This window comes from Hemibagrus wyckioides, linkage group LG12 (genome assembly GCF_019097595.1).
Source record: "Hemibagrus wyckioides isolate EC202008001 linkage group LG12, SWU_Hwy_1.0, whole genome shotgun sequence".
Lineage (NCBI taxonomy): Eukaryota > Metazoa > Chordata > Actinopteri > Siluriformes > Bagridae > Hemibagrus > Hemibagrus wyckioides.
This window is the reverse complement of record NC_080721.1, coordinates 6003550-6019103: the sequence shown is the minus strand read 5'-3', so window position 1 is coordinate 6019103 and position 15554 is coordinate 6003550. Positions and strand designations below refer to the sequence as shown.

General features: G+C 36.9%; 1 protein-coding gene across 3 annotated transcripts in view; it reads right to left on the bottom strand.

The window, feature by feature from the left end:
- LOC131362523 (retinoic acid receptor beta-like) overlaps nt 1-15554 on the bottom strand; it is a 162617-nt gene that overhangs the window by 40055 nt on the left and 107008 nt on the right. For all 3 annotated transcript variants that reach the window (XM_058404556.1, XM_058404557.1, XM_058404558.1), the window contains one exon: nt 10349-10497. In XM_058404556.1, coding sequence (XP_058260539.1) covers nt 10349-10497 — 149 coding nt within the window. The remainder of the gene's footprint in view (nt 1-10348; nt 10498-15554) is intronic.

Genomic DNA, 15554 nt, shown 5'->3' with positions numbered 1-15554 from the left:
CGACGGGACGTCTTCCTCTACATAAACAACCCAAAAGACGTAACGCGCAAAAAGGATAATATCGAAGAACGACAGCATTATAAACAAAGAGGGTGACAAAAGACACAAAAGAGAGCTGGAGAATAAAGATGGCAGCTATACGATCGAATCCATTTTTTCTGCCCCGTGTGTTAGATGCTCTTATGAGCAGAGCGGAGACGCTCCATTTGGTTTCTCTTGTGAAAACCTCGCAATGCTTCCACCTTGTTGACAAATCACATTAGCAGGGTGTGTGTTAGCAGTTTGCCGAGATTACTACCATAGGCAGTCAAAACACACTCAGCAAGGCTAATATCACCCTTTGCCTCTTCTCACTTTCCCTGCCTGTCCTCTCGCTTTACGTTCCGAATGGCTCGATCCGTCCTTTCTCTCTTCCGCTCTCTGAGCAGCAGCAGCAGCAGAGGCTATGGCTGTATCTCATTGTTATAGCACTACACTCAGACAGCAAAGAGTAAATAAAGGTATTAAAACCCATCTCAGGGAAAGTTATGCTCCCACGAGGTGGTGTTGAAATACAGTGAGCGAGTGTATCCTGCTTCGTGAAGCAGCTCGGAAAGCCGCGAGCATGAGTTAAGGATACCGAGTAATACAGAGCATCTTTATTCGTTCTGCTGAGCCAGAAGTCATTTATATTAGGAAAGTAGAACAGGGAAATTAACAACTAACCTATAAATACCTAAACTAGTGTATAGAGAAATGTCTGATCAGTTGTTTTGTGCTTATATTTTGTTCTGATTTCCTTTCTTTCAGTTTCAGTCATGTGTTTTAATTGGTTTGTTACCTTAATGTGTTCACCTGTCAATCATATGTCTTGTATTTCCTGGTTTTGACTCCCTATTTACCTATTTTCTGATCATACTAGTTAAATGTTACCTGTCAGTGTTCTTATCCCTACAATAGATTTAATACATGCACTGGATACATTTGCAAGTCCTGACTCATCTGGCCACATGTTAAAGAACAACACAAAACACTGATTCTACATTCTACCAGCATGTGCCATCAATCTGATCAGTCTCTCAACAAGGGCAAGTGAGGACAAGAGGAACAACCTTTTGGCAGGAAAACGTCGTATTTCCACTCTTTGTCAGAAAATGGGCGTGATGACAGCCTCCATCTGGACTGTTGTGTAGAGCAGAGCTGTGGGATTGTACATTCACAGAAGAGATTACTCTTATCTATGACCTAATGTCAGGGTTATCCTTTGTCCCCGGAGAAACAAAGCAAATGAGTTCTGTATTAAGAGAGTCGCTATCCGATCTGGTTCGGAAATACATCCATTTCTGGATGTCGATCCATCCCGATGATTTACTGCACTTTCCAGAGCATCAGAGAAAAGTTGACAAAAATACATCCAAGGCAGCAGAGACAATCACTTAGGCATACTGGAGGACCATCTATCCATAGTGTAGGGTAGAGCATCACACAGACAGGCAGGGTCATCCCAGGAATATCCATAATCACAGACTGAAGAACAAGTGAGGGTCAAGACACAAAACACAGGGATGTGGTAGCTTAGTAGGGATGGTTAGGGTGTTGGACTACTGATCGGAAGGCCATGAGTTCAAATCCCAGGTCCACCAAGCTGCCACTGCTGGGCCCTTGAGCGAGGCCCTTAACCCTCAGTTGTATAAAATGATATAAAAATGTAAGTCATGCTGGATAAGGGCGTCTGCCAAATGCTAGAAATGTAAAACACAGGACAGAAATATCTACTGGGTCATGATGCTAAACAACACACAATTCTATTTAACAATTCTTTGCCAAGGAAGAAGAGGGTTAGAATAAACAAATTAAAGGTTAAACTCAGAACAGGTGACTACATTAGGTATCAGACACTGACGAATAGGACTATGTGTAAGTAAACTGTGTATAGTTTATGAATCATGTGTTCATGTTGCTCACTTCAATCACATGAAATAGATAGATAGATAGATAGATAGATAGATAGATAGATAGATAGATAGATAGATAGATAGATAGATAGACAGACAGACAGATAGATAGATACTTTATTCGTCCCAGCAGTATCCACAAGCACAGTTAATAAATATAACAAAAAATACTAAATACTCGAATTTAAGGGTACAAAAATATAACAAAAAATAGAAAAAAATATATATAACAAAATATAACAAAAAAATATAACAAAATATAACAATATAAAATATAACAAAAGAATATAAGAAATATTATAATAATATAAGAATATAAGAATATAATAAAATAAATATGACAAAAAATATTAAATACAGAGATTTAAAGTTATGTGCAAATCGATGTACGCGTCAGATTTAAGTAGATTCAATGAGCTAATTTTTTCCCCCTCACAGGACAGGAGCAGAGACAGAACCAAAAAGAAACGAAACGAATTGGACATGGAGGGGCATTTGTACTGTACCATCTATAGTAATCTCATGAAATGAAAGTAAAAGAGGAGAGGAGTTTTAATAAAGATGTAAATGTGTCCTAATCATGAACTGAATCTAAATTGCAACCAAAAAAAACCCCAAAGTGAGCCGTGTTACTGCCACTCCAGGGTTTCTGATTCGATCCTGAGCATGAGAACTAGGTATTACGGTGTCCCGTGCCTGTCTGTCTTTCCTTTGAGTCCTCAAGAACCCTGAACACTTCGCATATTTTGCACATTTAACCACTTACACATTGCAGAAGTACAGAAATAGCCTTTATTTGTCACACATACATTACAGCACAGTGAAATTCTTTCTTCGCATATCCCATCCTTGGAGGTTGGGGTCAGAGCGCAGGGTCAGCCATGATACAGCGCCCGTGGAGCAGAGAGGGTAAAGGGCCTTGCTCAAGGGCCCAACAGTGGCAACTTGGCAGTGCTGGGGCTTGAACCTCTTCCAGTCAACGACCCAGAGCCTTAACCACTTGAGCCACCACCGCCCCAGAATATATACTGTTCAGCGCTATTCTGTCTTTATTGTGTGTTTTGTGTGTCTGTCCTGTTTTGTCTTCTGTCCTACACTGTTTCCCCTTGGTTTACACTTTATGTAGCTAGGACAACTCCTTAGCTCTGTGCTGTTTCATGTAGCTCTACAGTACGTTGTTAGATGTAGCACTGGGGTCCTGGAGAAACATGTCTCATTTCGCTGTGTACTGCATCATCTATATATATATATATATATATATATATATATATATATATAAATATATATATAAATGTATTGAAACGACAATAAAACCTTGACTTGCTTCCAGTTTCCTTCCACTGTCCAAAAACAAGCTAATAGATGTGTGTAGTAGTAAATCACCCCCAGTCATGATCGAGTGTGTGAATGGTGAAGCTAAGACCATAGTTTTCTTTACTAATCATCCAATTATACTGACTACAAATCAAACTAATCATCCGATTCCTAAAGTATATCCATAAACAAATGTAATGTAAAGGTAAATATATTGTGTCCTGGGTTTTTAGAGACAATTAATTCTGGCATCACAGTATGTAAGTAAATGAACAAAAAACAAACAACTAACTTATAGAATATACCCCACATTTATTTTTTCTTTGTTTGCCCTTGAAGGATTTTATTCTTTTCACTGAGGAAACAGCAGAAGATTAAACGGAATACGAAGACAGAGGACGAACGCCAGAAAGATCCCAATGTCAAAAAGGATTTTGGCTTCGAGTCACAAAAAGCAAGCAGACTACCTCGTCCTTAGAGCCCGACTTTGGCTTGGTTTTCGAGACTGCGTGTCCTTTCCACACTGCCTCAGATGCATATGCATGCTCTTCTGGTGGCCCATATGCTTCCATGCCATTTTACCAATTCTAATCAGACGTCTGAGTCTATATCAAACAAAGGGTCACGTCAAACCATGCTAATGCTGCTCCTCAGACAGAGGGAAGAAAAGCACCCATAAACAAACGCCAGCATGTAAACCCATCTGCTCAGACTGTGTTTGTGGTTTTTTTTATGCCTCTGTAAAGCGTTGAAGCAGAGAATGAAGGATCAGAAATGTTTAATGAACAAAAATTAGGAAAAGGAGACGCTATATGAGACGCTACGATGATTTTAAGATTTGGATAGTGGAGCGAATGTGTGATCTGTAAGGAATAAAACATTGTTTGGAAGTTGCTGTAGGAAAATAATCAATGATAGAGCGTGTCGAAGTGTTTATTCCTCTAAGATTACAGAAATTTGACAGTGATTCGATTTTTTTTGGATAAAGGCAGAACATGTCGTACTTTTTTTTATCCATTTATAGTTTCAGTTACACAAGCAATCTAGATGAGGTAAGCTTGATAAGGCAGTAAATAATAATTATTTTCTCAACTCATCTTCAAGTTAATAAGACAAAAAAAGTGCAGTTTATTTCAGAGAAACCGCAACACCCTCTGCTGTATTTTTTTAATATATAATATATTTAATATATATTTTTTCTGTTTATTTTTCCTCTTGTTCTTTATAGCTAATTCATTTTATTTTACTTTTAATATATATATATATATATATATATATATATATATATTTATATATATATAATTCCATTATTTTTTAATCTATTCTATTGGATTTCTATTTTCCTTCCATTTGACTTTTATTTCATTAAAGTCATACTCTAATTCAAAGACAGCTAATTCAATTTTATTTTATTTTTACTTTTAATTTCTATTATATTTTATTATAAATTATTCCATTATTTTAAATCTACTCTATTGTATTTCTATTTTCATTTCATTTCATTAAAAAGTATTTCACTGCACTATGTTTTTATTTTCTCTGTTCATTTTTCCTCTGTTCTTCACAGCTAATTCAATTTTATTTTATTTTTATTTTAAAATTCTATATATATATATATTTTTTTTTTAAATCTATTTTGACTATGGACATATAAGAAGATATGCACATACAATAACAAATATAAAAATGTCTATCTATAATAGAGATCTATAATAATAATAACATGTCGACTAAAATACATGCTGGTAGTGACTGCTACTGTTATAAGAGCTACTGTATCACTGGACATAAAGCTTTATAATGACTCATGACAGCATGTCATCTAGCATGATACAAGGTTAAGTGCTTCCTGTTATGATCCTTCAAAATTGACACAAACATATACACACTATCTCTCTCTCTCTCTCTCTCTCTCTGAACAGGAAAAGGAAAAGGCATCTGCCCCCAGCACCAGTCTACACAGAGCTACGTATACAGACATAGGACACAGAAAGGACGTATAATCCCCGTTCTAATCCTGTCAAGTCACTGTTGCTGAAATCAAACGTCAATCCAGCATGAGTTCTGCTATTTTTATCCTCTTTCTCTCTCTCCCTCCCTCTTTCGCTTCACCCCACCCTCCCTCCGAATCGCACTCCTCCTTCCCGTCCTCGTTTTGAGTGCATGTAGAGCGCTAATCTCCATTGTATTCATCATATTCTCCAAAACAAACAGATTTTTTTTCTCAGCTGGAATGCTTCTCTCGAGAGCCGGGAGACAGAGAGAGAGAGAGAGAGAGAGAGAGAGAGAGAGAGAGGCAGATAGAAAAACAGCAAGAATGCATGAGGGATGGAGAAACAGTGTAAAAAAGAGAAGGAGACAGACAAAATAGGAAAGGCAAAGAGAAAAAGATAGATAGAGAGTGAAGAACAGATTAAAAGGGAGAGATAAAGAAAGAATGAGACAGAGAGAGACAGACGGAAAGAGAGCATGAGTAAGAACGGAAAAATAGAAATAGACATTAAATGAGAGAGACATAGAGGAAGATTGACAAGAGGGGGAGAGAGAGAGAGAGAGAGAGAGAGAGAGTAAGAAAAAGCAAGACAGAGAGTAATAGAAAGTGAGACAGGGACATTGGGAGAGAAAGACTGTGTGTGTTTGTGTGTGTGTGTGTGTGTGTGTATGTGTGTGTGTGTGTTCCTGAATCTACTAATAATCTGCAGGTCTGGTGCATTGATGCTCTATTTAATTTCACATATAACTGCAACTTCATTTCACTTATCTCAGTTTTCTCTTTCTTTCAAAATGCTGAATGTGTGTGTGTGTGTGTGTGTGTGAGAGAGACAGAAAGAGAGAGAGAGAGAGAGAGAGAGAGAGAGAATGAACCAAATCCTCATAAGTCTCTGCATTCCTAACATGCTTTGACTTCAAAACACACACACACACACACACACACACACAAACCACTAAGGATCCCAGCCTTATTCTCTCGCTCACTTCAGACTTCAGGACGTTTTCATAACGCTAATGAATCAGCAAATACAGCTGTTTGCACCACTGCCTCTGGTTTTTTTTCCTTTCTTTAAAAAACATCACAGCTCCCTGAAGCTCCTTTAAGGTGTGTTTAGATAAAAAACCTGCAGCGTACCTGCTGTAAAGATCTGAAATCCTTCCTATGAAACCAGTGTCATAGCATAATTACCCACACAATCCTCCTGCTGGGTGTTTCCACACACACACACACACACACACATACACACACAGCTCACTTGGAAATTATCAGACTTCATTATCAACAGACTGGTAATCATCACCCACACGCTTCCTCTTAAGGTTTCCTCTTATATCTCAGATCTAAAGTTGTAGTTCGTAAACTCGTTCTGCGGCGCACAAAGCCTGAGTGTTTAATAATTCAAAACGCTGCACACACACACACACACACACACACGGCTCGGTGCAGGCTGCAGTATGGATATTTAAAAACTCCCCATAGGCATGAAAATACAACAAGCATCTGATTGAATTATCTGCACACTCGGTGAGGGTAATAACATGAACACTGGCTCTGAAAACACTTAAAAGTCTTTAACACGCTGAACACTTCATACAGAGCTGAGGAACAGCCCAATAATGAATAATACACAGTTATATACAGATAGAGATATGTACATGTATAAACTGCACAGCTCTACACACTGACTATTAACTTCAGAAGAGAGAGAACCCTCTACTTCTGCATGAAGGTTAAAGCTGCTTTGTTAAAGTCAACAAAGGAACAGTTTATTATCTCAAATGTTACAATAATAAATGTAATTAGAAATGGATAAAAAGTTCAGTGTGTCACTCTATAATGATCTGTCTGTCTGTCCGTCCATCTGTCTGTCCGTCCGTCCGTCCATCTATCTGTCTGTCCGTCCATCTATCTATCTATCTATCTATCTATCTATCTATCTATCTATCTATCTATCTATCTATCTATCTATCTATCATGTATGTGTAGCTCTTACACTCCTAATCCTCTCTGTTGCTGGTTGTATTGTAGCTGTTGTGACACTAAATGTGTGTGTGTGTGTGTGTGTGTGTGTGTGTGTGTGTGTGTGTGTGTGTGTGTGCATACATATTTGTGTGTGTTCTTGTGTGGCCAAATTTGGGGATTAATAGAGTACTCTATACTCTACTCTCTATACTTTACTCCACTCTACTCTACTCTGTATACTCTATACAACTCTACTCATTTCTAGTCTAAAGTCACTATTCTCTACTCTCTATACTTTATTCTACTCTACTCTATTCTAGGCTACACTACTTTACTCTAATCTACTCAACTCTATTCTAGTCTACACTCTACTCCACTTTACTTAACTCTACTAAACTCTATTCTAGTCTACACTCTACTCCACTTTACTTAACTCTACTAAACTCTATTCTACACTCTACACTCTGTACTTTATTCTACTCTATTCTAGTCTACACTCTATACTCTACTCTCTATACTATATTATACTCTACTCTATTCTAGTCTACACTCTATACTCTACTCTCTATACTTTATTCTACTCTACTCTATTCTAGTCTACACTCTATACTCTACTCTCTATACTTTATTCTACTCTACTCTATTCTAGTCTACACTCTATACTCTACTCTCTATACTTTATTCTACTCTACTCTATTCTAGTCTACACTCTATACTCTACTCTCTATATTTTATTCTACTCTACTCTATTCTAGTCTACACTCTATACTCTACTCTCTATACTTTATTCTACTCTACTCTATTCTAGTCTACACTCTATACTCTACTCTCTATACTCTATTCTACTCTACACTCTATACTCTACTCTCTATACTTTATTCTACTCTACTCTATTCTAGTCTACACTCTATACTCTACTCTCTATACTTTATTCTACTCTACACTATTCTAGTCTACACTCTATACTCTACTCTCTATACTTTATTCTACTCTACACTATTCTAGTCTACACTCTATACTCTACTCTCTATACTTTATTCTACTCTACTCTATTCTAGTCTACACTCTATACTCTACTCTCTATACTTTATTCTACTCTACTCTATTCTAGTCTACTCTATACTCTACTCTCTATACTTTATTCTACTCTACACTCTACTCTCTATACTTTATTCTACTCTACACTATTCTAGTCTACACTCTATACTCTACTCTCTATACTTTATTCTACTCTACTCTATTCTAGTCTACACTCTATACTCTACTCTCTATACTCTATTCTAGTCTACACTCTATACTCTACTCTCTATACTTTATTCTACTCTACACTATTCTAGTCTACACTCTATACTCTACTCTCTATACTTTATTCTACTCTACTCTATTCTAGTCTACACTCTATACTCTACTCTCTATACTTTATTCTACTCTACTCTATTCTAGTCTACTCTATACTCTACTCTCTATACTTTATTCTACTCTACACTCTATACTCTACTCTCTATACTTTATTCTACTCTACTCTACTCTATTCTAGTCTACACTCTATACTCTACTCTCTATACTTTATTCTACTCTACTCTATTCTAGTCTACACTCTATACTCTACTCTCTATACTCTATTCTACTCTACACTCTATACTCTACTCTCTATACTTTATTCTACTCTACACTATTCTAGTCTACACTCTATACTCTACTCTCTATACTTTATTCTACTCTACTCTATTCTAGTCTACATTCTATACTCTACTCTCTATACTTTATTCTACTCTACTCTACTCTACTCTATTCTAGTCTACACTCTACTCTCTATACTCCACTGTCTATACTTTATTCTACTCTATTCTACTCTCTACACTCTACTCTATTCTACTCTACACTCTATATTCTACTCTCTATACTTTATTCTACTCTACTCTACTCTATTCTAGTCTACACTCTATACTCTACTCTCTATACTTTATTCTACTCTACTCTATTCTAGTCTACACTCTATACTCTACTCTCTATACTCTATTCTACTCTACACTCTATACTCTACTCTCTATACTTTATTCTACTCTACTCTATTCTAGTCTACACTCTATACTCTCTATACTTTATTCTACTCTACTCTACTCTATTCTAGTCTACACTCTACTCTCTATACTCCACTGTCTATACTTTATTCTACTCTCTACACTCTACTCTATTCTACTCTACACTCTATATTCTACTCTCTATACTTTATTCTACTCTACTCTACACTCTATACTCTATTGTACTCTACACTTTACTCTCTGTACTTTAATCTATTCTGGTCTACATTCTACACTTCATACTCTACACTCTATACTGTACTCTACACTCTATACTCTACATTCTTTACTCTACAGTCTATTGTTTACTCTACTCTACTACACAATCTACTCTACTCTACAATCTATTTACTCTACTCTACTGTACACTCTACTCTATACTCTACACTATACTTTACTCTACTTTAATTTACTCTACATTCTATACTCTACATTCTAATCATTACTCTACTTTTAATCTACTCTACACTTTATTTTACTCTATACTATACTCTACACTCTACAGCCTACTCTACACTCTATACGTTACTCTACTTTATTCTACTCATTACTCTGTTCTACTCTCTATACTCTACTCCTTCTCTACACCTTCAAAATGTTATTAGCCAAAAACTTGAGCAAAGATTCTAACAGCTTGCACTGTGAAAACTCTTTCCATACACATGCCTAGTACTTTTTGTTATTCATTCACATGTCTTGAATATCCTTAAAAATACAGGGAAAAAACCTCTTTCAGATATTTGACCTTGCTGTGACTGTGGCCCTGTTCTAATGCGAATTTTAGACAGACATCTGGAATCTATGGCAAATTGCTATACATGGTACAGTATATGAGGAATAAAACACCTCTGTTGTTATTGGGGGATTCTCCTATAACCCCAGCACAACCTGCCTGCTTTTACTGCTCACTTTGAAACATGGATAAAAACACATTGTTATTTTTTTTTGCATCAAAAAAGGTGACACAGCAGTAAGGAAGGCTTTCCATGAAAATTTAAAAGGCAGTTAAGCCCAAAACGCTCATTCCTGTACTTGAGAACTGATCTTGCTCGTGTTCGGCTTACCTTGCATCCCTCGCAGGCGCTGACGCCATAGTGGTACCCAGAGGATTTGTCCTGGCACACGAAGCAGGGCTTGTAGACGCGTGGAGGGGGCAGGGGCGAGGGCGGGCTGGGCACCAATTCCTCCGAACTACTGCTTTGTGTCTCGATGGCTGCGGGCAAGACAAGAACAACAAAATACAAAATTACACACAAAAACCGTAAAGATAACACATGGTACCATTGTGGACAAATATTTATCAGGAACACCAATCCTGCAGCCAGGCTGTAGAACCATGTAGAGTTATTTCATGAATATAAATCCCATAAATATGAATAATGACCATATTTGTCTGGTTTTATCTTTCATCATGTTGCTACTCTGCTATGAAGACTAACACTGATTACACACATGACAATAAAGCTCCAAAGCACTATTTGACTTACTACAGCAAACACTTATTAGCATTAGCATCACTAACTCACATAGCCTGTACATTCAATATCTTATTTAATACCTTAGTTTACACCTCTTGAATCTGATTGAAGTTCCAGCTACATGGTTTATATCAATGACTATGTTCTAATACATATTAGCTCAAGTGGTTAAGGCTCTGGGTCACTGACAGGAAGATTGGGGGTTCAAGCCCCAGCACTGCCAAGCTACCACTGTTGGGCCCTTAAGCAAGGCCTCCAAACCCTCTCTGCTCAAGGGGTGCTGTATAATGACTGACCCTGCACTCTGACCCCAACCACCAAGGATGGGATACGCAAAGAAAGTAATGTATATGTGACAAATAAAGACAATTTAACTTAATTATCGTATATAGTTTGTATACCAAACTTTCCACATTATCTAAACCTAATAAAAAAATTAATTAATTAATTAACAGATATCCAACTAATAAATGGTATAAACTTTGATCGGGATTACTTTATACCTTTACAAAAGAGAAAAAACAGGCTATTGGGATATTTACAGTTGCTATAGCAAAAGTGACAAGAGGAACTGATTTATTTATTATTATTATGATGATTTATTTTGCAGATGTAAATGTAACCATGAAATGCAATGTTTTATTCTTTAATGAACAAAAAATTTTAATCATTGGCCAATTGCTGGGGTCCATCCATCCATCCATCCATCCACCCATCCATCCATCCACTTGGGAACTTGAAGGAAATACTTAGCATTGAATTGTTAACAGTTATTCTGCATCACATCACACTGTCACAGATTATTTCCCTACAAAAGCACAATCCACAGTGATTAGTCTTTAAATATTTAAGGATATTAAGGATATATTTAAGGAATTAATTAATTAATTAATTAATTAATATTTAAGGATAAATATTATTTACATAACACCTGTGTAACATCGTATAAATGTTGTGTCTATTTGACCATATGGTTGATGTCTTGTGTTTTGACATCTGGAGCATACCATCTCCTCAACGGGGACCATCGCAACCTTTAGAGTGGGTTCCAAGATTCCTAAACCAGTCTAATGAACTTTCTACCTGATGCAAAAAGGCAAAACATCAGAGAAACTGAAGTATTTCTCCATGACTATGAAGAAAGACTATCCTCTTAGCAATTATATTAAACATGTTTGAGCAGTTTCCTCAGGCTAATAATGAATAAAATGATCACTTTATTTAGAAGTGCAATCTTTTTATCTTTTGTCTCACCCAAAAAGCCGAGTAAAGCCCAGAAATCGACTAAAACAAAGCAGACACAATAATGTGATGGGGACAGAAAGAGAATACTGAAGTGGTGTAAAGTGGTTCATTACAGGTCAGACCGTATCAGCAGACAAGAAGGCAACCTGATCACACCCTGAGCTTCAGGCTGAACAGATCAGATGATCAGATTACGCCGCTGTGAAGAGATCCTCAGAGCAACAAAATTCACTTAGCCACGGCCCACCGGATTAACTCAGAAAACACTGCTGTTACCAACAAATAAAACAGAAATGTGTTTGTCATGCATGTTAGAACAGACATCGTGTACTGAAAGAAAACCTCTAGCAAAAATGGCACCGGTTACTGGTTACCAGTTCCCAGAGAATCAATACAATACAATTTGGTCATATTTTATATAATTTATTTTATATATAGGGCAATGGCGGCTCAAGTGGTTAAGGCTCTGGGTTGTTGATTGGAGGATCAGGGTTCAAGCTCCACTGTTGGGCAATTGAGCAAGACCCTTAACCCTCTCTGCTCCAGGCGATAATAAAGGCTTATTGAAATTCTTTGCCTAAAAAGACTACAATTTCACATCTTTGTAAAGATGCTAATAAAAGGTGTAATACAACTCCAAATTCCACACAAGAGTACGAATACAAAACTATAAAATTTACTGAAATCTAGACCCACGAGACGTCTGCCTGCAAACGCACACTGACTTTAGTGACTGATAATGAATTCAGGCCCTTTTCACTAAAAAAAAAACAACCATTAGCTAAGGCTAATTAACACCATGTTTATGGCTAATCCATCAAAAGGTTAACTAGCATGCTAATAACTCAAAATGACAACCTAGATAACATCTGAGAGATCGGGAAATAGATAAGACTAATGAATAGTTCTTTCTCTCATTTGGTACCTAAAATAGTTAGCAAAACAAACTAGTAGAATGCTAACAGCTAGCTAAGACTGACAAGATGAGGAAGTCTCTCAGGCATTAGCTAGCATGGAAGTAACTCTAACAAAACAAACTAGCTGAAGGCAAATAGGTAAATAAATACAAAGTACACATAACTGCAGGTAGAGGTAGAGTATGGTGATGTGTAGTGTCTGAAAATGTAGCATGTCCTTTATTTTAGTAAGAAGTAGCAATATTTCTTGAGTGTGTGTGTGTGTGTGTGTATTTAGCTGAAGGACCGCATGTCCTCACAGTAAGAGAACAGGGTCAAATGTCTTTACAGTCATCTTGTCCTCACAAAAATACACAGGTTTATGAAATGTCCTCACAAAGCTAGAAAGCAACAACAACAGTTGATTAGAATATCTGACAATTTTGACTTTATGGGGACCTTTCACTGCTCTTTCTTCTTCATTTCTTTTTTTCATTAATTACCTACTGTGATCTTTACGTCTCTGAACGGTCCTCACTAAGATTGAAGTATGTGTGTGTGTATACATCATTAGCTGTTTATAAAAGACTAAATGTCCTCACAAAAATAAGTCAGGGTCAAATGTCCTCACAATCACCCGGTCCTCACAAAATATACACAGGTTTACGTGTAATACAATAACGTTTATCATAATGTCTAAGAAAAGTCTTCACAATGATACAAAAAAAAATCGGTGTGTGTGTGTTTGTGTACATATTTAGCTGTTTATAAAAGACTAAAAGTCCCCTCAATCACCCGGTCCTCACAAAATGTGTAATACAATAATGTTTATCATAATGTCTATGAAAAGTCTTCACAGTGATCGAAAAAAACTGTGTTGTGTGTGTGTGTGTGTGTGTGTGTGTGTGTGTAAACATAATTAGCTGTTTACAAAAGACTAAATGTCCTCACAATCACCCGGTCCTCACAAAATATACACAGGTTTATGTGTAATACAGTAACATTTATCATAATGTCTATGAAAAGTCTTCACAATGATCGAAAAAACTGTGTGTGTGTGTGTGTGTGTATACATAATTAGCTGTTTCTAAAAGACTAAATGTCCTCACAATAAATAAGTCAGGGTCAAATGTCCTCACAATAAATAAGTCAATTCACAATCAAGTCACAATCACCCGGTTCCCACAAAAAATACACAGGTTTATTATAACGTTTATCAGATTGTCTACGGAAAGTCTTCACAATGATAGAAAGAAACTGTGTGTGTGTGTGTGTGTGTGTGTGTACATAATTAGCTGTTTCTAAAAGATTAAATGTCCTCACAATAAATAAGTCAGGGTCAAATGTCCTCACAAAAAAAAAATATATATACAGGTTTATGTGTAATATAACGTTTCTCATGTCTTAGAAAGGTCTTCACAATGATGGAAAAACTGTGTGTGTGTATGTGTGTGTGTGTGTGTGTGTGTGTGTGTGTGTAAAATCAGGTTTGCTAGTTCAGCCTGTATTTGCCTCAGGCGCCAGCAGAAATATCTCTTTGGCTGCGTCTCAATTCTAACAATCTGTACTGGCTGGGAAATCTGTCCCTATAGACGGTGACTATAGCACTTTAAACTTAACCTAAACATATATACGGCATTGTTAATATACACATCATTGAAAACAAGCCATTTTTACAAGTCACTTAGGTCAGGTGAATAGCATTAATTAGCTCCAGTAATCATTATACCGATGGAAAGGTCCTTGTAAAGATTTTTTTAGCATTTAAACCCTGCCTAAATAGAAGGGACTGGGCTTGAGTGTGCTACCTGAGCATGCCTAATTTTACTTGGTATCATGTGTCCTTTTTCATTTCCTCCCTGAATTCCAGTTACCGCATGTCTCGTTTTTAAACGTCTCAATATGTTCTTCTTTCTGAGGAGAGAGAAAAAGAGAGAGAGACCTCGCAGTGACCCTTACGCGACGCTCCATTTCTCTTCATTAAAATCATGTTTAAAAATCAAATTAATATTAAGGAAATTATTCTTGGGAAAACTCAGCACTAAGTAAATTATTATGCCGAAGCTATCCGTCACTTACAGTGAAACCGGGCACTGTAGTCAATCACATATATATATATATATATATATATATATATATATATATATATATATATATATAAGAAAAAAACATTAAAATAATATTAACAATCTTATTGAATTCAACGAACTGAACAAGGCTGTGAGAAAAGAAATAGGAAAATGAGATTGCTTTGAGGATCGGATCGGATCGGCTCGGGCGGCGCACTCCGCCTTCATCTCAGATCTGAAGCCAGATTAAGTGAGTAAATAAATGCAGTTCGAGTCTCTAACTAAGTGCACATTGATTGTGGGAGGCTCTCATTGCTCACTCTCTCTATCTCTCGCTCACTCTCTCTGTGTTGGGATTTCTTGCAGTAGACAGATAAACTGCCATATCGATCTGGCATCACGCCCCCCCTCCCTTGCCCCGCGACTCCGAGACCCACGTTTCCTCCGAGTGAAACCTGATTGAATTAATGAAGGCAGCCGGCCATCCATTTTTATTTAAGTCAGGTCATATAGCGACAAGGAGTGCAGCCGGCCTGGGCTACTCCAAATCCTTTCCATCTGGACACACGATGCTCACACAAC